This window comes from Acartia tonsa, chromosome 10 (genome assembly GCF_053477335.1).
Source record: "Acartia tonsa isolate MP-2025a chromosome 10, ASM5347733v1, whole genome shotgun sequence".
Lineage (NCBI taxonomy): Eukaryota > Metazoa > Arthropoda > Copepoda > Calanoida > Acartiidae > Acartia > Acartia tonsa.
Window position 1 is genome coordinate 22,124,039 of NC_137269.1, and position 21,223 is coordinate 22,145,261.

General features: G+C 31.5%; 1 protein-coding gene across 5 annotated transcripts in view; it reads left to right on the forward strand.

Moving 5' to 3' along the window:
* LOC145329647 (unconventional myosin-Ia-like) overlaps positions 1-21,223 on the forward strand; it is a 104,341-nt gene that overhangs the window by 38,239 nt on the left and 44,879 nt on the right. For all 5 annotated transcript variants that reach the window (XM_080173982.1, XM_080173983.1, XM_080173984.1 and 2 more), the window contains 10 exons: positions 6,440-6,502; positions 9,182-9,240; positions 9,614-9,709; positions 11,764-11,829; positions 15,169-15,218; positions 15,681-15,724; positions 16,415-16,488; positions 17,587-17,668; positions 19,883-19,929; positions 20,551-20,614. In XM_080173982.1, coding sequence (XP_080030108.1) covers positions 6,440-6,502; positions 9,182-9,240; positions 9,614-9,709; positions 11,764-11,829; positions 15,169-15,218; positions 15,681-15,724; positions 16,415-16,488; positions 17,587-17,668; positions 19,883-19,929; positions 20,551-20,614 — 645 coding nt within the window. The remainder of the gene's footprint in view (positions 1-6,439; positions 6,503-9,181; positions 9,241-9,613; positions 9,710-11,763; positions 11,830-15,168; positions 15,219-15,680; positions 15,725-16,414; positions 16,489-17,586; positions 17,669-19,882; positions 19,930-20,550; positions 20,615-21,223) is intronic.

Genomic DNA, 21,223 nt, shown 5'->3' on the forward strand with positions numbered 1-21,223 from the left:
TTCTTATGCATCAACAGAGTAAGTAAATTATTATTTCGTGTCTATAGTTTCTTTAAAAATCTTGAACTGATTTACAAATTAATTGTCAAAATGAAATGTTAAATTTCAATGATTTTAAAAAGCAAAAATGCTTCCTTTCTTTGATATTGAGCAACAATAAGATTTCACGGGTATGAAAGCTACAGTAAAAAAAGTAAAATAACAAAACAAAGATTATATTAAGTTAGCTCTCTTAAAATAAAGTAATCCATTGTTGTACCTAACCTGTGTATGATCAAAATCCAACTGAAATGTTGAATTAATGAGATCCTTTAAAATCATATCCAAGACATCATGAAAAGAAATCTTATCCATAGAAATAGAAAACTATAGATCATGAAACAGGTAGCAAAGAATGCATTATTAATGTTGTTGTATTTATTCTTACAAAAGTGTACCTTTCCTCAAAATTTAGTTCATAGCTTTCAAATGATTTCCCCTATAAATTTATCAATACAAAACATGGTAGAATTAGTATGTCCAAAACTAACTCAATGAAAATGAATGCCTTTTTTACATGAAATTTCAAAGGTTTATTTGGACCATTTGGTATTTCATAAAAGTGGTCGATGATACCATACTACTGACATACAATTATTCGGATCTACTGCAGTTCACGGTAAAATATTGCTGGTAAGCAATATTTCCAAAAATCTATGAATTTTAAAAGCTGCTAGCTGCCAAACGACTGAACGTACAGATCATACCCGCACACAATTTTAAGCACCATAAGAAGGCCTACAAATAATCTGGAATAGCTAAGATCCAATTATGCACAGGGAAAGCTTCACTGAAGAAAAAACGCGTAAAATAGGTCTTTTTCGCGCATTTTTCTGCACTGCGAGATAATTATGCATTATTGATTTATGGCTATTCCAGCTTATTTGTAGGCCTTCTTATGCCGCTTAAAACAGTGTGCGGGCATGATCTGTACGTTCAGCTGTTTGGCAGCTAACAGCCTTTAAAATTAATAGATTTTTGGAAATATTGCTTACCAGCAATATTTTACCGTGAACTGCAGTAGATCCAATTATTCTTATTAAATCATCGACATCATCACTATTACTGTTGACTATTTGTCAGAAATGTGGCAATAGCTATCATATATTAACAAAATAACGTGATATTGATGTCATAAAGTTTTGTGTTAAAACTATAGCAGCAGAAAATTATAATGTTTCAATCACCAAAATATATTTAGCTCTGTAAAAATTCAGGATCTTCTTCTTCCTTAGCATTCCTTTCTTATTTTCCTATTTTTCAGGAATACCCACTCCCCACCCCCCTCCCCCAAACACACAGACATCTCCCAAACGAATTTCACTACATTCCAAAGAATGAAAGACAAATATTTTATAAAAAATGTTAAATTAACATTATAAATATGTTTGGAATTACAATTGAAAGAATTTTCAGAAAGGAAAAGTAAATGGCTTTCATGTTTATTTTTGTGTTAAATTTGAAAATCATTTTTTAGATTAATTTTAAAAATCTTCTTTTTTTTACCAATTATAAATCAATAAAACAAGATAAATTATGTATAAAACGTCTTAAACTGCAAATTTTGTAATAAATAACTTCACATTTAAGTATTACTTTGGAAGTAAATTTATTTCATCTTTGAAAAAAAAATCCCTTAATTCTTATTTACATTTTTTTCCCAGTCCCAGAGGAAAAGAAGAATATCTGAAATTGTGAAACTACAAAATTCTGTATATCAGCAATAGGCCAAGAAATTCTCCCCCCTTCTCCCACTGAAATTAAAATAAAATCTGAATTCTTTTAGAAATATTGTCTCCAAAAAGTTTTTTTTTGTATTTTTAAATCTTAGGCTGTTTTTGATCTTATCATAAGATTTATATTTGTATAGTAGAAAATAATTCCTAGAAAACACTTAGATAAAAGAACGTTTTCTTACAAATTAGTTTTTAAGAAAGTTATTCGAAGCAATTATTTTAAAAAATAGAGTAGGTGGAAATTCAGTTTAGGTGGCTCACTGGTGATAAAAATAATTCTTCCTGAAAAGGTTTAATCAAATATTTTTCTATCCACTTGACACCATCATGACGTTAGAAGATTTTGTCCCAATTCTGATGGTTGAGATAAAAGGAGGGGGAGGGTGGGAGGTAGGAAGATTTCTGACCGTTTTCCTAGTATATTATTATGTAAAGAAATATGTCCATGACATATTACATTTTTGTTTTATATTGTTTGTTTAAAAATTATATGGCTTTACTATTTTTATCAGAAGCCTATAAATTGATATTTAATTATGAATTAAAAGTCTACCTTTAATAGCAGCCGAGAATTAAGGCCTCCCTCATAGTTGTAGAAGATACTAAGAAACGAGTTACATAGTAGCTTGGCTATATTTATAATAACCACTGGGATTACACACAGAGTTACATAGTAGCTTGGCTATATTTATAATAACCACTAGGATTACACACAGAGTTACATAGTAGCTTGGCTATATTTATAATAATTACTAGGATTACATACAGAGTTACATAGTAGCTTGGCTATATTTATAACAACCACTAGGATTACACACAGAGTTACATAGTAGCTTGGCTATATTTATAATAACCACTAGGATTACACACAGAGTTACATAGTAGCTTGGCTATATTTATAATAACTACTAGGATTACACACAAAGTTACATAGTAGCTTGGCTATATTTATAACAACCACTAGGATTACATACAGAGTTACATAGTAGCTTGGCTATATTTATAATAACCACTAGGATTACACACAGAGTTACATAGAAGCTTGGCTATATTTATAATAACCACTAGGATTACACACAGAGTTACATTGTAGTTTTGCTATATTTATAATAACCACTAGGATTACACACAGAGTTACATAGTAGCTTGGCTATATTTATAATAACTACTAGTATTACACACAGAGTTACATAGTAGCTTGGCTATATTTATAATAATCACTAGGATTACACACAGAGTTACATAGTAGCTTGGCTATATTTAAAATAACTACTAGGATTACACACAGAGTTACATAGTAGCTTGGCTATATTTATAATAACCACTAGGATTACACACAGAGTTACATAGTAGCTTAGCTATATTTATGAAACCACTAGGATTACACACAGAGTTACATACTAGCTGGGCTATATTTATAATAACCACTAGGATTACACACAGAGTTACATAGTAGCTTGACTATATTTATAATAACCACTAGGATTACACACAGAGTTACATAGTAGCTTGACTATATTTATAATAACCACAAGGATTACACACAGAGTTACATAGTAGCTTGACTATATTTATAATAACCACTAGGATTACACACAGAGTTACATAGTAGCTTGGCTATATTTAAATTAACCACTAGGATTACACACAGAGTTACATAGTGGCTTGGCTATATTTATAATAACCACTAGGATTACACACAGAGTTACATAGCAGCTTGGCTATATTTATAATAACCACTAGGATTACACACAGAGTTACATAGTATCTTGGCTATATTTATAATAACCACTAGGATTACACACAGAGTTACATATTAGCTTGGCTATATTTATAATAACCACTAGGATTACACACAGAGTTACATAGTAGCTTGGCTATATTTATAACAACCACTAGGATTACATACAGAGTTACATAGTAGCTTGGCTATATTTATAATAACCACTAGGATTACACACAGAGTTACATAGAAGCTTGGCTATATTTATAATAACTACTAGGATTACACACAGAGTTACATAGTAGTTTTGCTATATTTATAATAACCACTAGGATTACACACAGAGTTACATAGTAGCTTGGCTATATTTATAATAACCACTAGTATTACACACAGAGTTACATAGTAGCTTGGCTATATTTATAATAACCACTAGGATTACACACAGAGATACATAGTAGCTTGGCTATATTTATAATAACTACTAGGATTACACACAGAGTTACATAGTAGCTTGGCTATATTTATAATAACTACTAGGATTACACACAGAGTTACATAGTAGCTTGGCTATATTTATAATAACCACTAGGATTACACACAGAGTTACATAGTAGCTTGGCTATATTTATAATAACCACTAGGATTACACACAGAGTTACATAGTAGCTTGGCTATATTTATAATAACTACTAGGATTACACACAGAGTTACATAGTAGCTTGGCTATATTTATAATAACCACTAGGATTACACACAGAGTTACATAGCAGCTTGGCTATATTTATAATAACCACTAGGATTAGACACAGAGTTACATAGTAGCTTGGCTATATTTATAATAACCACTAGGATTACACACAGAGTTACATACTAGCTTGGCTATATTTATAATAACCACTGGGATTTCACACATCACAATCCCATTCCTTTCTTTACCAAAAGTAATCAACAAATCTTCAGTTTGTTACTTGTTAGTTGCAAAGCTACCTTATAATTCACAAGGAGTGTACAGATCGTAAGTAAGGGATATGACAATGGACAATAAAATGATATGCTTGATAAAAAAAATTACCATTTCTCTAGATTTAAATGATCGATTGAAAAGTTTAAACTCTACTAGTTTGGAACCAACAGATCAAAAAATTTCCAATTATGTAAGCCAACAATAACATAAACGGCTTAAAATCGTTGAGTACTAGTGTAATTTACAGTCCAATGTCCCCTTCCTTCCTGAAAAGAGTAAGATTAAAATTGTTATTAATAAAGGAACAAATTGAGGTCATGCAAATAAAAAGTTAAGCCTGCAATAGTTGAATGATAGTAACTAAAAAAGTATTATTAGATATTGTTAAAGTTTATAAATTTATAAATCGTCTTGACTTATATAAAAATGTGTATCTTTTTATTAATTGTAATGCTACCAGCAAAAGATTAATGGAACTTTATATTTAAAAGAGAAAAAGGGAGAAAAGCTTTTACAGTTATATATACAAATGGATTAGTGAAATTTAGGATTGCTGGCTTACTCTTCTTTAAAAAGTCTTATTTTAATAGGTTTCTTGGATAAATTCGAAATAATAAAAGAATATAACATAAAGGCTCGAATGATCAAATTCTGTTTCAATGCATTTTTCATCTTTTTGTGCTTTTTTCATAACTTTATCTGGTTGTTTGTAGGCCTATCTGATCCAAAGGAACCTAAAGTCTAGATATAAAGTCTTGTAGAGTATTTGTACTAGATTTTTTAAACTATCAATAAAATAGCTTTCCTAATACAAAGATATCCATTCGTTTATTTTGGTGAATTCTTCATGTTTGGGGGAGGGGGAGAAAGGTATGTTTGTCCACTTTTTGTTAAAACAAAATAAATTTAGGTGAAACGATTTTCAGTAGCCCAGCTACTTCATAGAAAGGGTGTGTCAGACAGAATGTCAACAATTTGCTTAATGGTTGGGGTCCTAGATTTTTAAGTTTTCATAATTTTCTTTACTCCTATTCAAGAGAGACGGCTGATATTTTTTAACATTAAATAAGTTAACAATTTATATATCCCAACAAAGTTTCATTAAGATTTGCCTATTGGTTGAGGTGCTAGATCGTTTCCTAGATTTTCAAGTATAAATCTTACATATGTTCGTGATTTTTTAGTTTATTTTTTTATGAATTTATTCAAGTTCATTATTTCAGGATATCCATCCATAATTTTTGAGCTTCGCTCCTTACGGATGTTGTCATCCTTGTTTTTATTTTGAGGGAAGGTATGAATAACAGTACAATTTGTTCCTTTGTTTTTTTTGTGGAAGATGGGTCAATATTCTCTCTGGGCCGTTATTTAATAAAAAATCAATGAATTATGAACATAGTTTTCCTTGTTAAGAAAATGGAAAATTGATGTTAGAGTTAATTTGTCCGCAGGCATTTAGGGTAACAAAGTTTCATCTGATTTTCTAGGAAGGAGAGGAAAATTAAATTAATTATCATTCCATTTCCCCCAGAAATATTTACAACCTACGAATACAGTGATAAAATTTAGAATAATATACTTTTATAAAAAAAAATAATTGCATTCTTTATTTCTTTTGTTTCAAAAATAATTGACGCTGTTGACGATTTGTATTTACAAATGCAAAAATAAATTTAGTTGCTTTTAGCCTTATAAACAGACAAATTTAAAAGTGATTAAAGCTCAAATCTCAGAAAAGATTTCTTTTTGTGACATTTTTTGAAAATCGTATCGATAATAAAATTTCTACTAAGTCAACTGCGTGATATATCAAGAAATTCGTTGGCCAATTAGCAGTTCTGAACATTTAACATTCGCAGAAATTTTCGAAAAAGCTAGGTTCTGCAATTTGGGCTGAACATTTTCCTCAGCTTATTTTGATACCAAGAAACTCATCCATTTTAAGTTTTTAAGTCATTATATCTTTTTTTTCAGCTGTATCGAGTATTAACCTAAGCAAGCCTTTGGATCCCCAGTCACGTGATAGTACTCCTTCAGGTATTATTTGGATCCCCAGTCACGTGATAGTACTCCTTCAGGTATTATTTTTGGATCCCCAGTCACGTGATAGTACTCCTTTAGGTATTATTTGGATTCCCAGTCACGTGATTGTACTCCTTCAGGTATTATTTGGATCCCCAGTCACGTGATAGTACTCCTTCAGGTATTATTTTTTTTAGTTTTTTTATTTCTGCCCGTTTCATATTATTTTTAAAAAATAATGTTGCAAAATAAAACGATGCCTACCCGTTTGTCTGTCCGTTTTTCTGTATGTCTGTCTGTATGGATAAAGCTTAGGATCTTGCTACTTACTGAACCGATTTGGTTCTTCGGGTATAGTCCCTTTCGTGGCAACGCACCTTAAGGGGCGATTCTTCGTATTTTTTACAGCAGCTTTAAACCTATTTCTAGCCCCTGCGGGGGGCTCTAACCCTGCGGGGCCAATTGCCTATCAATGTGGGACAATCACCTAACCCAATATAACCTAACCTAACCTAAATTAACCTATTTAAAGCCATTTTAAAAATACGACGCATCGCCCCTTAAGGGGCGTTGTCACGAAAGGGACTATTCCCGGTTCTTTTTTTCAGGGTCATATAAATGTTATTCAAAGTAAGAATTGAATTGTCAAAAATTTTCTTATAATTATTATCTTTACAATATGTATTTTATGAATACATTGACAGATAAACCTTTATTATAGAAGAGTATTAAATAATTAGAATTGATATATCTCATAAAGTGGACAATAACGAATTTATTTTTAAACAATAAAAAATTCAAAACTATGAATATGATTTCCATGTAGAGAAAAACGCATATTTTTTAACCGTTAGATAGATAATGATGCTTAATAGTTAAGTATCTTATATAGCAGCCAAGAAATTCATATTTACCCTCAAACGTTTTCGATGGACATACACAAACTAGAGAAGCCTCGCCGTTTATAAGTTAAAGATTGTTAAATTAAAGATAAATTCTCTACGCTTTTTGTAATGTTCTACATAGAAGAAATTCTTCCTGTTTTTATCATGTTTTTTCTCCCATCTGTTTTTAACATTCCATTAAAAGAATAGTTGCAGCGCCCCTAGTTTCAAAAATAACCCCCCCCCCCTCCCCCAAAAACTTATAAACTACAATAAATATAAAAGTATAGATGAATAATCTAGAAAACTACCTGACCTAAGTGGGTAGAGATCCTTTTCGTCTGCTAGCAAATACATTTCTGTTCTTTTGTTTATATTTCCGATGCTATTAGCTGATTTAAAAAACCCAATATAAAATCGGGACAAAGTCAAGACAAACTGTTGGCAGAGTTGCATATAGCTCATGCCCCCCTCTATTTTTTACTTTAATCAAACTACACCCACCGTCAGGCCATCCTAAATCTTAATACTTTATCCTAGAAGAAAAAAAAATATTATTGTACATGGATTTTTTTTCTGGGATCACCTTTAGGGGTTTTAGACATAGCCATCAATTTTGATAATATCCTCGCACGCCCCTGATTTGATGAGATTATTATTGCAATATAAAATTCTATTCAAACTGGAAGTGAAAGGGCAGAACTCAGAAATAAAGGAAAAAGTACCAATAGAGATTATTTAGATATAAGATGGGAAGGACTCAATTACCAGATTTTTCTCCGGTAAATAAACATAATAAATTAATAAATAATCATTAGAACAGGTCACAACAATATTAAATAAGTATCATTTACAATAAATCGTAACATGTTATCTACCCTGCCTCCCCAAAAGAATTTAAAACAACTAAAGTTAGAAATTTTTGTGTGTTTCTAAGATAAAAATTTTTCCTCTCCCTATTTTCTGTGGAAAAGTGCATTTTTGAATAAAGAATCCTACTATTGAATAATAATATTATATTGACAAATTTCCTTTAACTTTCAATACTTTATGCCTTGGCCCAGTTAGGTTAATAAACATAGATTGGTTTCTACAGGGCCGGGACAAATGATATATCATGTATAGAATGCAGCAATTTTTAGACGAGTAATATTTCATGTTTTGAGATTTATGAAAAGAAAGTTCATTAGATCTGCAGTCTTAATCTTGGAGCTAAAGGGATAAGACAATGGAGATTTATTAGTAAACATTCCCAATGGTGATAAACAAAACTACCCTTCTGTAGATTAAAATAATTGATTGTAAAGTTAAGACACTACTAGTTGATTAAATCAGGTAATTAGAATTTAAAAAGTTTTTGATGAAACCAAAAAGATAACATGTCAATAAAACTTAGAAAAAAACATTTTTTTGGAAGCATAACATGAAGCTTCTCTTAAATTGTAAACTTGACAGTTAAGAATAAAAATATTTCGGAAGTTTTCGCCCTGGATATATTGATTCAGGTTAATTTACCTAACTATCAACCATTTTGCATTAAAAGACAAAAAAATTAGGATGATGATTTTTTTTATAAATTTGCAACAATCATAGACATTAAAAAAAACAATTTCAATGCAATAACAATTAAATTTTTTAACAATTTTTGATAAATTTATAATATTGCAATTAATTTTTTTTACAATTAGGCACAGAAAAATTATATATTTTGCATTTCATGTTAATCAACATATAGAACATTACATTAGGTTAAGTTTTTTCTTTATAAATATATGTATATGTAGTAATGTAATTTAACATTTTTGTTTAGAATCTATTGGTTCCAGTTTACAAAGCGGACCTAGCCTTCCAAGATTAGATTTTGATCAGGTAATAAGAATAATATAAGAATTTAAGTATAAATATAAACATTTTCTAAAAATTGTTCTTAAAGTTTCGAAAATAAGTAAATTACAGCTGTTTGAAATTTTTGTGTAAAAAAGGACCCAAAAAGAAAGTTTGATAATAAGGATGAATGAAGCGAAATTGTTTATCAAACAGGTAACAGGCACAAAAATGTCTTTATCTATAATAGGAGCTGAGATAATGTGAGAAAAGTGGTCCGATTTTTAAGGGTTAAGAAAAAGACTCATTCTTATATACTAAAATTTCGTTCAGTTATAAATGATACTATTGGGTATTACTCACCTGCATGTTAGTGTTGATTCCAAAATAGGAATTTAACCTACTTCTTTACTTTCAGTCTCTTGGAGTATCAAACCTAGTGGATTTGGAGCCTTTGACTGAAGACGCGGCCTTAACTAACCTCAACCTTAGATTTAAAAATGATCAAATATATGTAAGTTGTTTTCAAATATTTTAGTAGCGCTGCTACCATATAACTAGGATCTTTCCGTACGTATGTCCGCCTGATCAATATTAAGACCAAACATATAAATTCAATAAACATGTTACTGTCTCTATATATATATTACTAGCGGCTTCGCCCTTAGCCTCTAGGGGCTTTGCCCCAAGAGGTGATCAAAAAAAATTGAGGTGAAATTCGTAAAAGGACCAAGGAAATCTCCTGCAAAAAAAAATAAGGACCAAGGAAATCTTCTGCAAAAAAAAAGGACCAAGGAAATCTTTTGCAAAATAAATAAATGGGGGGGGGTATTTTTTGCTTTTGGAGGGGTTGGGGGTGTCCCACCCCCCACCAATATAGCCTAAAACCACCGGAGGACCAGTAAATATATTCCCAGAAGAGTAGAGCCCAATTTGTTCAGCAGTTACTGAGATTTTACAAAAAATGTAAAAAAAAAATTTGTGGGGGTGTTTTTTTTAGTTTTTTGGGGGGTTAGGGGTGTCCCATCCCCCAGGAAAATAGCTTAAAACCAACACAGGACCAGTAGGTATAATCCCTGAAGTGTAGAGCCCAATCGGTTAAGCGGTTACCGAGATCTTAAGCAGCAGACGGACAGACATCAAGCTACTTTGTATTATAGATTATTAAAATGTTTTCGATTTCTGGATAATCAACCTCGATCATATAACAGGAAAACGAACATGGTGCTTTCTCTAAAAATTTCTTGAGAGCACAAACCCCTCCACTTTCTTAAATTTTTTAAATAGACTGAAATAAGGGGGTTGGTTTCTTTATCTCTCACAATTATGGGGAACCCTAACCTTGCGGGGACTTTGTCTGGGCTACTCTTTACCAATACCCAATCTATAATACAAAGTAGAACGATGTCTGTCTGTCCGTCTGTCCGACTGAAGCTTAAGATCTCGGTAACCGCTGAACCGAATGGGCTCTACTCTTCAGGGAATATACCTACTGGTCCTGTGGTGGTTTTAAGATAGTTTCTTGGGGGCTGGGACACCCCCAACCCCCACAAAATCAAAAAAAATCCCCCCCCCCATTTTTATTTTTATTTTTTTTATTGCAGAAGATTTCCTTTGTCCTTGGTCCTTTTTTTAAATTTTTTATTTGCAGGAGATTTCCTGGGTCCTTTTACGAATTTCACCTTAATTTTTTTTATCACATCTTGGGGCAAAGCCCCTAGAGGCTAGGGGCGAAGCCGCTAGTATAACATAACCTAACATAAAGTAAAACACTTACACATAAAAAAAAAACTGCCCGGTTTTAATTTATTTAAAAATTTATTTCAAATAAATGGGGATAGGGTTTTGTGCTCTACTTGGCACTTTGATAGAAACCGCCGGAAAAAGTTTCATGTAAATCTATCTATTTATAAAATTAATTTATCCCAATTACATTAATGTTGTTACGGTCAAAAATAAAAAAACAAAAAGCAAATTAAAACCACAGAACCTTTTCATGAATTCTATATTAGTTATTTATCGCATTGTATTATAGACAGCTTTTCGCTGATATTAAAAAGAAAATATATAAGATTAAAACCAGTTTTGTGATTTTTAATTTAATAATAGTGAAAATTGTCTGTAATATAATGCTTTACATGAATTTTCAGTTTGGTTGAGAAACGGTTATAGTCAATCGGTTTCGAAGCGGCATTGGAATGAATAATTTGAAAACTATTTGTTTATTCACATTTTATTCAAATGTTAACATTTTAACAAGGATAACAGTAACCATATACAGCGAAGCATAAATAAAAATTCTGGACTGGCGAACAAAAATATCACGAAACCTTTCTCATATGTCTTTTATATGATTTAAATTTTTATATTTTGTAACATGTCTGAAAGACCAACAGACCAAGCATATTATATACTGGATGCTTATTGGTACAGGGTATTTTAAATATCAGCTGAGAAAATACAAAGCAACTGACTGACGGATTACGGGCAGAAAAAGTTAATGATAGAGTATCCTTGCTATTAATAAAGTCTAATCATTAGTTTGAAAATATCTTTTTGTTATTTTAGACTTGGGTTAGCTCTGTTCTACTGTCCATCAACTGTTACAAGAAGCTGTCTTTATACACTCCAGAGGTACAGTAGCTTTACTTTCTATTTAACTAGCGGCTACTCCCTTAGAGGCCTCTAGTGGCACTTTAAATGTTTGGTTTTTAAAAAAAATAATTCGTAACTTTGCTATATTATTGTTCAAGTCTCTGCGTAAAGTTTTTTTTGTGATTTCTCATGGGAGGGTGGTGGTACCCTACCCCAAAATAGTTATAAATATTCCCGGGACCTATGAGAAGCTACCCTGTTAAGGAAAACCCGATCGGTTAAGCGGTTAGCGAAATCCTCTGGTACAAATAAACAGACAGACAAACATCCTGTTACTTGCCTGTCTGTGCCCAAAAGGCCTGGCTACCACTCCAATAATTCCCAGAAAGGAATTAAACTAATTTGTGAAGGGTACCTTATTTTACCCCTTATCATTCCCTTTAAAACAAAAAAGTCCTTTTTTCTTCAGCTATGATTATATTTTTCTTGTCTTTCCTTTATCTAAAAAGTAATTGTTATATTTACTTAATGTTCATCTGCCAAAAATGTCTAAAGACAAAACAAGGCAGATTGCATCTAATAGTAGCGAAGCTAAAAACATAAAAGTCATGAAATAAAAGAAAGAACTCACACACATAAAGAAGGTACAATCAGGGTACAGCACAGGAGCATTCGTAAAAATGCAAAGCAGACAAACATAATCTATAATACAAAGTAGAATGATGTCTGTCCGTCTGTCTGTCCGTCCGTCTGTCTGTCCGTCCGTCCGTCCCTTAAGATATCGGTTACCACTGAGCCGATCGGATTCTGCTCTTCAGGGAATATACCTACTAGTCCTGTGGTGGTTTTAGGGTATTTTCTTAGGGGGTTGGACACCCCCAACCCCCCCAAAAAACAAAAAAAAAAGATTTCCTTGGTCCTTTTACGAATTTCGCCTTAAATTTTTTTTTTGGATCACCTCTTGGGCCAAAGCCTCTAGAGTCTAGAGGCGAAGCCGCTAGTAGGCTTATATTGTAGTTATGCATCTAAGCAAGCTTCATTTGACAAGGTATGGTATTTGTTAATGCTATTAGAATATTGTTTTTTTCTTTTGCCAGAGCAGAAAAAAAACAGAAACCAATAACCATGAAATTGTGCTTCTACATTTTCTTTCCTTTTTTAGTTGCATAACTACTCTATAAACTATTGTATCGGTATGTCCTTCTGTCATATTGTAAGTTGTAATGTTAGAGTTTTCCTGTATTTTTTTAATATTTACTTTCCAGTATACTATCTCAAAACCATTTAATATATGTTGGATTAGAACTAAGATATATTGTTTTCTATTTTACTAACCGCTGAACGCTGTCTATAATACGATGCGATATTCCTTTACAATCCCCCATTATTTCATTTTCCTTTCCCCTACTGTTTTGATTTTTAAACAAAAATAGTATTTTAAATATGATTCTGGTAAAACGTTTTTGGAATTAATTTGTTTTATAAGGCCTTCATTAAAGTCTAACTTACTGCATAGCTGTAAAAGTTGATTTAACGTCCTTTCCATAAAAAAATGTATTTAATGATCTATTGACTATACCTACTTTAAATTTATGTAAATATATTGAAATGATGTTCTTGGGAAATATATATCCCTGTTCTTTGAACTTTAAAAGTGAAAATCATTGCATCACAGAAAATGGAAGGAAACAAAAAGATTAAAGAAAATATTTGTATACTAGAGACCAATTATGCTTTAATACTAGGTGTACCACATACATACATATAACAAGGACAGTAAAGTTATTATGCCCCTTTTTGTTGGGGGGGGGGGGGAGGGATGATTTTTTCCTTTAAATTTCTCTCTGGATGGTCATGGTACCCTCCCCCTAAAAAGATATAACTCTTACCAGGACCTACGGGAAGCTATATTGTTGATGATCATTAAGCGGTAGATCCTACGGTACAGACACACACAGATTTTATATAAATTTACTAGCGGCTACGCCCCTAGAGGCCTCTAGGGACACGTAAAATGGTTTCTTTTCAATCTATGTTAAAATCAACTATTTACCAATATTTCTTTTTGCCGCTAGATTATTTTAGTTATGTTATTAGCTAATTGCAAATTAATCTGCATTACGGCGTTTTTATTTTTTTATTTTTTGGTGATTTCTCTAGGGAAAATATTGATACCCTCCCCAAAAATAGATAAAACATTCCCAGGACCTAAGAGAAGTTACATTATAAAGGAGAACCATAGCGGTTCAGCAGTTAGTGAGATCCTTCGATACAAACAAAAGGACAGATACTTTAATATAAGTATATAAGATTAGATTAGATGTAATATGTAATTATAAGAAAGGAAGGAATATTAAATTGAAAAATAATTTGGTACCCAAAGTTTTATAAACTTGTTTTCACTTTCATTTGCTTTAAAATTTGAGTACTTTTATAAAATCTTCATTGGTTGGTACAAAGCAACACTGTCAAAATATTACCACAAATAATTGTAGAGGCTGTACGTACATCAATTAAATCTTTTATTATCTTATCCCTTAAGCTTCCTATGAAAATCGCCCATTATGTTGAAGACATACGGGAGGACGGAATGAATTAATTACAGAGTAGCTTGGCTAAAAATGTAATTATATGTTAGTAATACATAAATACGTACATGTATAAAAAATGCTTCCTGAATGATAATCTAATCTTTAACATAACAAGGGTGAATAGATTCAAAAAATGTAAGAAACAAATAAAAAAGATGCATGGCGATATCCTTTCATATAAAGTAGTAATTTTTCTCTAAAGTTCTCAATAATCAATTAAGCTCTGTATTTTGGGTAAGCTTCTCATAGATCTTGTGATGGTTTCAGGCTATTTTATTTTCAGAATTTCATCATAAGATTGTTGTAAGCGAGTTTTCTAGTCTTTTTCTGCCCCTTCGAATTCAAAGACCCTAGATGCTAGAGACTTATCTGCTAGTAATAATGTTAATTTTCACATCGTAAACAGTTTTCTGTGGATATAAAATGAACAATTATAAGATTAATCAGTTTTTTTAGCCTTGAGATGCCGATGCCGACATAGTTTTTTTTCGTATGGATGAGAACCGGTTGTAATCCATCGGATACTAACCGGTTTTAGATACGAAAATATATTTCATGAGGCTTTTAATAAATCTATTTTTCGTCCCCCCCCAACACAAATTAATCAATACTTTTTTATTCTCATTTTTTCACTCTTTATTGTAGTGTAGCATTTCTTAGAGCGTACTAACCGACAAAACAAATAAAAATAAATTGCAGAGAAGCATTACCCCAAAAAATATTAATATGTCTCCAGACCATTTCTAATTACCATTTTTCTTTTTTCTACAAAAAATTCCTTTTTTAGGTGATAGATGCCTATCGTAGTCAATCCAGCTGCCAGCTACCTCCACACATGTAAGCATAGTTTTATTTCATTCCCAACTATACTTAACCTAACCTATTAGATTTTTTAATGTAAAACAATTGAATTTTTTATACGTATAAGCTAGGTTATCAACGAAAGATATTTTTAGTCATATTATTAACTGGAGAATAGTTATTTCTCACATCTTATTATAGACAGATTTCCGCGGATATCAAAATGAAAAGTTGTAAATAATATAAAAACCAATTTTGTTAGCCCAGAGGGGCTGACGGCTCTGGCTAAAAAACTGGTTTTAATATTATGATTGTGTATTTTTATATTCGTAGAAAACTGGATATAATACGATGCTATGCATAATTTTTTAGTATCAATGCGAACCGGTTCTAATCTACCGGATATTTATCAGTTTCAAAACTATACTTGAAAAAAAACTTCCAAAACTTAAGAAAATCCGCGAAAATTGCAAACGCTAAAAATTCATTTTTTTTCAGCTATTCACTGGCAGACAGGGGGTGGCATGCGCTCAGAGATAGAGGTAATTACAGTTTTTAGTAAGACAGCTGCTCCATAACTTACTTTGTCTGTATGTCCGTACGTTTGCCTATTATCAATAATAAAATATATAGTATTCTTTTTATTTTATATGCTATTTGATTTTCTAGTGAATAGTTAAAACATTCTTTAGTTTTTAAACTTAATATAAAAAATTTAATTTTTATGGGAAACATTGTTGAGCAATTCTAATTTATCATTTTCTTGTTTACATAACTTTTACTATCCTATTATATAAAGTAGTAAGCGTTTTTTGTCTGTCCCGAAGGATCTCGCTAACCGCTGAACCGACATTGTTCTCCTTTACAGTGAAGCTTCTTATAGGTCCTGGGAAGGTTTTAAACTATTTTTTAAAAAAATAATTTAAAAATAAAATAATTTTTTACTCTTTTGAAACTCAAATTTAAAATGGGATGAGGCCGACTTTTCCCCCTACTACCGTAAGTGCCCCTAGAGGCTTCTAGTGGGCGTAGCCGCTAGTGAAGACATAAAGCGGACAAAAAATTTTCTTCAATTTATCATAGAAATCGAATAAATATATAGAAAGCTCTGAAAAAAATATTGACAGTTAAAGTATTTTGATTTTGACAATTATCAGTTAGACAGACAGACATTCTGACAGACAGATTACAAACGGACATTGGTCTGTTGTATTTATTTTATAAAATTAAAGGTGAAGACCAAGCGGTCATCCTGACAGGTGAAAGTGGATCTGGTAAAACAGAAGCTGGTAAATTAGTTCTACAGGTACAAATAATATTTTAGTTGATTAAATTTTATAATATTAAGGGCAAAAGATTAAAATTCAAAAATTATATTTATTTCCTTATTTTTCAAAGCCCTTTTTCGTCTGCTTCTAAATTATTCTAAAGCGACACCATTGGTGGATTTTCAATAACCCAATAGAAGGGTTGCACAAGGTGGTAGCGATGGGGAGATACAGATAGTTGTGAGATCATACAGACAGACTGACAGACAAACATTAACATCAAATTCCGCTTATGAATTTAAATTTGTCCTTTTGAGCTGAGAATAATTAGAATGTGAATGAGATGAAATAGAATGCCAGCTATGTTGACCATGAAATCTCAAGTGGTTTCAGAGGACAATCCACTGACTAGCATTTTTTAAAACCATGCTATAAATATTTGTCATGGAGATTTTAAAAATCTATTTGTTAATAAAAACAAATTAATTAAGTCATAGCGATCAAAGCACTTCGTCATTTTTTTCTCAATTACGAGACGAGATTGCATTACACGATATGCTTAGAAGTGTGTAAAATAGAGTGTTCAGTTAGTAAGTTTTTATTTTGTAAAGTGCAAGAGGTTACTTTTAAATTTAATTTACTCTGAACAAAAGGTTGTCTGTCCTTTTAATTGATCTTATTTGTTGCATAACTTTTAATTAACCTATTAATTCAAATGCCCTTTGTATAAGTATAATTTATTTTGTGTGAATTTAAGAAAATAGCCGAATGTATAAAAATAGTTTTTTAGTACTTTCCCAAAAAGTACCCTGTTTAGCAAGGATTAGCACTTACTTCTAAAATTAATTTTTAAAAGGGGGGGGGGGGGGTTAGTTTTTCGTTGCTTCTTTCTTCCTTCATGTGGGATTAGGATATATTAAGTACTGGGTAGACCTCCAGGTAAAAGGTCCCCTGCATGTGTATGGAATAGGGAAAACTAACTCCGTATCTTAATTAATTTTTGAATATAGGGTTGGGGGGGGGGGGGGAAGAGGACGTATTGCCGCTCAAAAGTCACTAAATAAGTGTATAAGCACCAGTTTTTCATAGGGTATCATATCCCTAATCTTAAATTTGATTATTATTTATATTTTCAGTATATAGCCGCCGTGACTCATCACAGTTCCGAGTTTCATGACATCAAATATCAACTTCTGCAGAGCAATCCGGTGCTAGAAGGTTAGTATCTATATATAGTACTAGCGGCTACGCCCCTAGAGGCCTCTAGGGGCACTTGAGGAGGAGAGAGTCGAATTTGATAATTCAATTTCTTATTTTAGATTTTAAAAGAAAAAGTTAAAAAAAATTTACGTTTGACGTTTATTTTTCGTTGAACTCTCTTTCTAAAATTGGTAAATTTTTAAAAAATTTAATTTCTCTAGGGAGGGTGGTGGTACCCTCCCCCAAAATAGTTATAAACCTTCCCGGGACATATGAGAATCTATCCTGTTAAGGAGAACCCAATCGGTTCAGCGGTTAGCGAGATCCTTCGGTACACACAGACACACAGACAGACACACAGACAAACATCCTGTTACTTTAGTATAAGGATGTATATACTAAAAGTAACCCTTTAAAAGATTTAAGATACCTTTACTTGGATCTTACGCCAGATTAGCATGCACTCTAATAAAGTGAAAATTGTTGCTGACTAAAATACCGATCACCCTTTCCCTTCCCCTCCCCTCTTACTGGATAGTGTTGCCTTGTTACATAAATGTTCGAAAATCACAAAATAGACTATGTATAATGCTAGGTTATGTCCTTAATTTTAAAGAAAACAAAACCCAAAGAAAACTTTGATTTTAAATTGAAAATTTTGAAATATTAGATAGCTTTTTAATAATATTATCTAAAAACTATCTTTATGGGAAAAATAAAAATATCAATCCTTAGATAGTTTTGTATGCAAAAAAAAAATAAGATCTAATTTGAAGGAAAAGTGTCAAAAGCATGCGTTTTCACTTTCCTTTTATCAGGGAAAAGGAAATGTGATTCTGACAAACAATTCTAAAGGAAAATTTCCCCACAACCTCCACCCCCCTCCCGTCTTACCCACTCCCCTTCAGTTTCTCTTGGGAGGGTGTTAGTATTATTCTTCTCAGGGACTATGAGAACCTACATTGTAACGGAGAACCTTATCCGTAAAAATTAAAGACCCATTAAAATTTAAAAGTAATAATATTTTTTATATCTATTTCTATTCGGCCTAAACTTATGTAAATAAATAATTTAAAGAAATAAAATTACAAGTAACATCTAAACTTGTGTCAGCTTATAAAGGGACGAAAATATTAAAATAGTTACAAAAATATTTGTTAGATAAAACTGTTGGTTATTGGAATTACTTAAATAATGTAATACCTAATACCAGATAATAAGATTATAAAACTTTCTTCTTATTTATTAGATTTTTATATTTTGTTTAGAAGAGCAGCTACTCTATATAACTGCTAGTCCTTAGGGTCGGTCCGTCCGTACGTCCGTCCGTAACGGATAGCTTTTTTCGTTAATTTAGGCATGTTAGAATTGTCGTATCGATTTCAAATTTTGTATGATGATCCCTGTAGTAGTTAGGTACAATTTAGAAACATGTTGATTTTTTTACTTTTTTAACAACAAATTTTTATATGATCCAATTATCCGATTGATCCGATTTTTGGTATACTGAATTCTGGGAAAACAAAGTACAGTATTATAAGCGAAGCAACTCTATAATCAAGTCCTAAAAATGTAAGTATGTCCTTAATCATTATCCTGCAATTTTTCAACAAATTTACTTACAATAAATATAGACTCATATACATTTATATTCTGATTATTTAGTTCTGACACCGTACAAGTGTTAATGTCCTTTTATCCTACCGTTTCAGTGCTTCGCGTTTATGGATGTTGTCATCCTTGTTTGAAGTAGGTTTTAGTCTAGGTTTTGCTTCGTTGAAAGATTTAAGCAATAAAATATATTTTCTATAATTTTTCTTTCTAAAATAATTAGGGAATGCTTAAAGGTTTGCCAATATAATATAAATATATTTAAAGAGTAGCTGCGCATATAAATAAATGTATGTCTTTTTATGTGTCCCGTTTATTTACTGCAACGACGTATTTCCCAGATTTATTTTGTATAAATAAAAACTTTCTTTCTTCCTTTTATCTTAAAGTTTATCTGTACCAGAAAATAATTAGGTTTTTTCGGCACTGAATTCGTACACTTGTCGCTGAAAAAGCTATTTTTTTTAAAATTAATCTCTATATTTAAATTTTGAAGATTTTGGAGATTTTTTACACGAATAAAATTGGTGATCAGACTACCTTATCGGCGATTCATCCTTTTTAACAGCTCACTCTGGTTGATTCTTCTTGATACAAAATAAAATAATTTATTTTATTCAGCTTTTGGAAATGCGAAGACGTTGCACAATGACAACTCATCCAGATTTGTAAGTACATTTCATTTTCGGGGATTGTTAGCCGCAAATTCAACTGATTTTAAAGTTGAGCGGTCTTTGTGATCGGGATATTTATATCCAAAGGAAGCACAGCTCTGACAAGTTAATGATATGTTAATAACATTGTATATAAAGCCACTTATAAATCAAAAAACTATCTCTTACAAAAGTAAAATTTATAAATTATTAGAAAAATTATTGCCTAATAAAAGGGGTATATCTGTGGACCAAGAATAGGTTTTGTTGTAAATGTAAATCTTGTTTTAAATCCTAAATTTCAATTTTCTTGTGGTCTCTGAATAATGCTCCCCCCCCCCCCCCTCCATTACTCCATAAAAACCTCTTACCTATTTTATTAGTGCTTAATTTTAGATAACTGGACAAAGTGTCTCAAAAATCAGCCATGTGACGTCATAAAAATGAGGGAGTTGAGAGGAGAAGTGGGAAAGAAAACCCCGAAAAAAAGAGATGGATAATCCCTCATTTTTATGACCTCACATGGCTGATTTTTGAGACACTTTGTCCAGTTACAATTTTAGCCTCGCAGGGGCGGAGAGCTATTTTAAGTTATTATATAACTTTTTTATGTGATTTCATGGTTATTTTTTGTAGGGCAAGTACCTGGAAGTCTCATTTGATTTCAAAGGAGACCCCACTGGTGGATATATCAACCATTGTAAGTATCATTTTTTAGTTCTGTAGCTACTCTATAACTTACCTGTTAAATAGGTCCGTATGTACGAAATAAATGGTGAATTTAACTATTCTACTTACACCTGTTAGTAGCACATGTGCTACAGCTTGTACAACAACGAAATTGATTTTTTAAAATCACGATACCTTTACGTGGTTTTCAGGTGTCATTGGGGGGTAACACTTAGTAAAATTGACGACCTTTTTATCTGCCCCAAATATTATTTTAGATTTATTTCGCTTGTTTCTGCTTTACCTTTAATATTAATCAATATTTTCAATTGTAATATTTCAATTTTTTAAATCGTTAGTCTTAAAAGATAATATAATTATTGATTTCCATGTTTTGGTATAATAGAACAATTCTATTGATATCAAACTAATAGTAAGTTTAAGCTTAGACCTGTTACAGAATATAATATTAAAAATAATTACAAAGTACCTTAAGAACAAGTGTACGAGAATTATTGTACAGAAGCTGTGCTTAATATTAGATTTCTTTTAGTTAAATGTTGAAAATGACACTGCGCTATAATTATCACGGGTCTATCAAACGTAAAAAAGGGACCAATGGTCAGGCATGTAAGAGTGA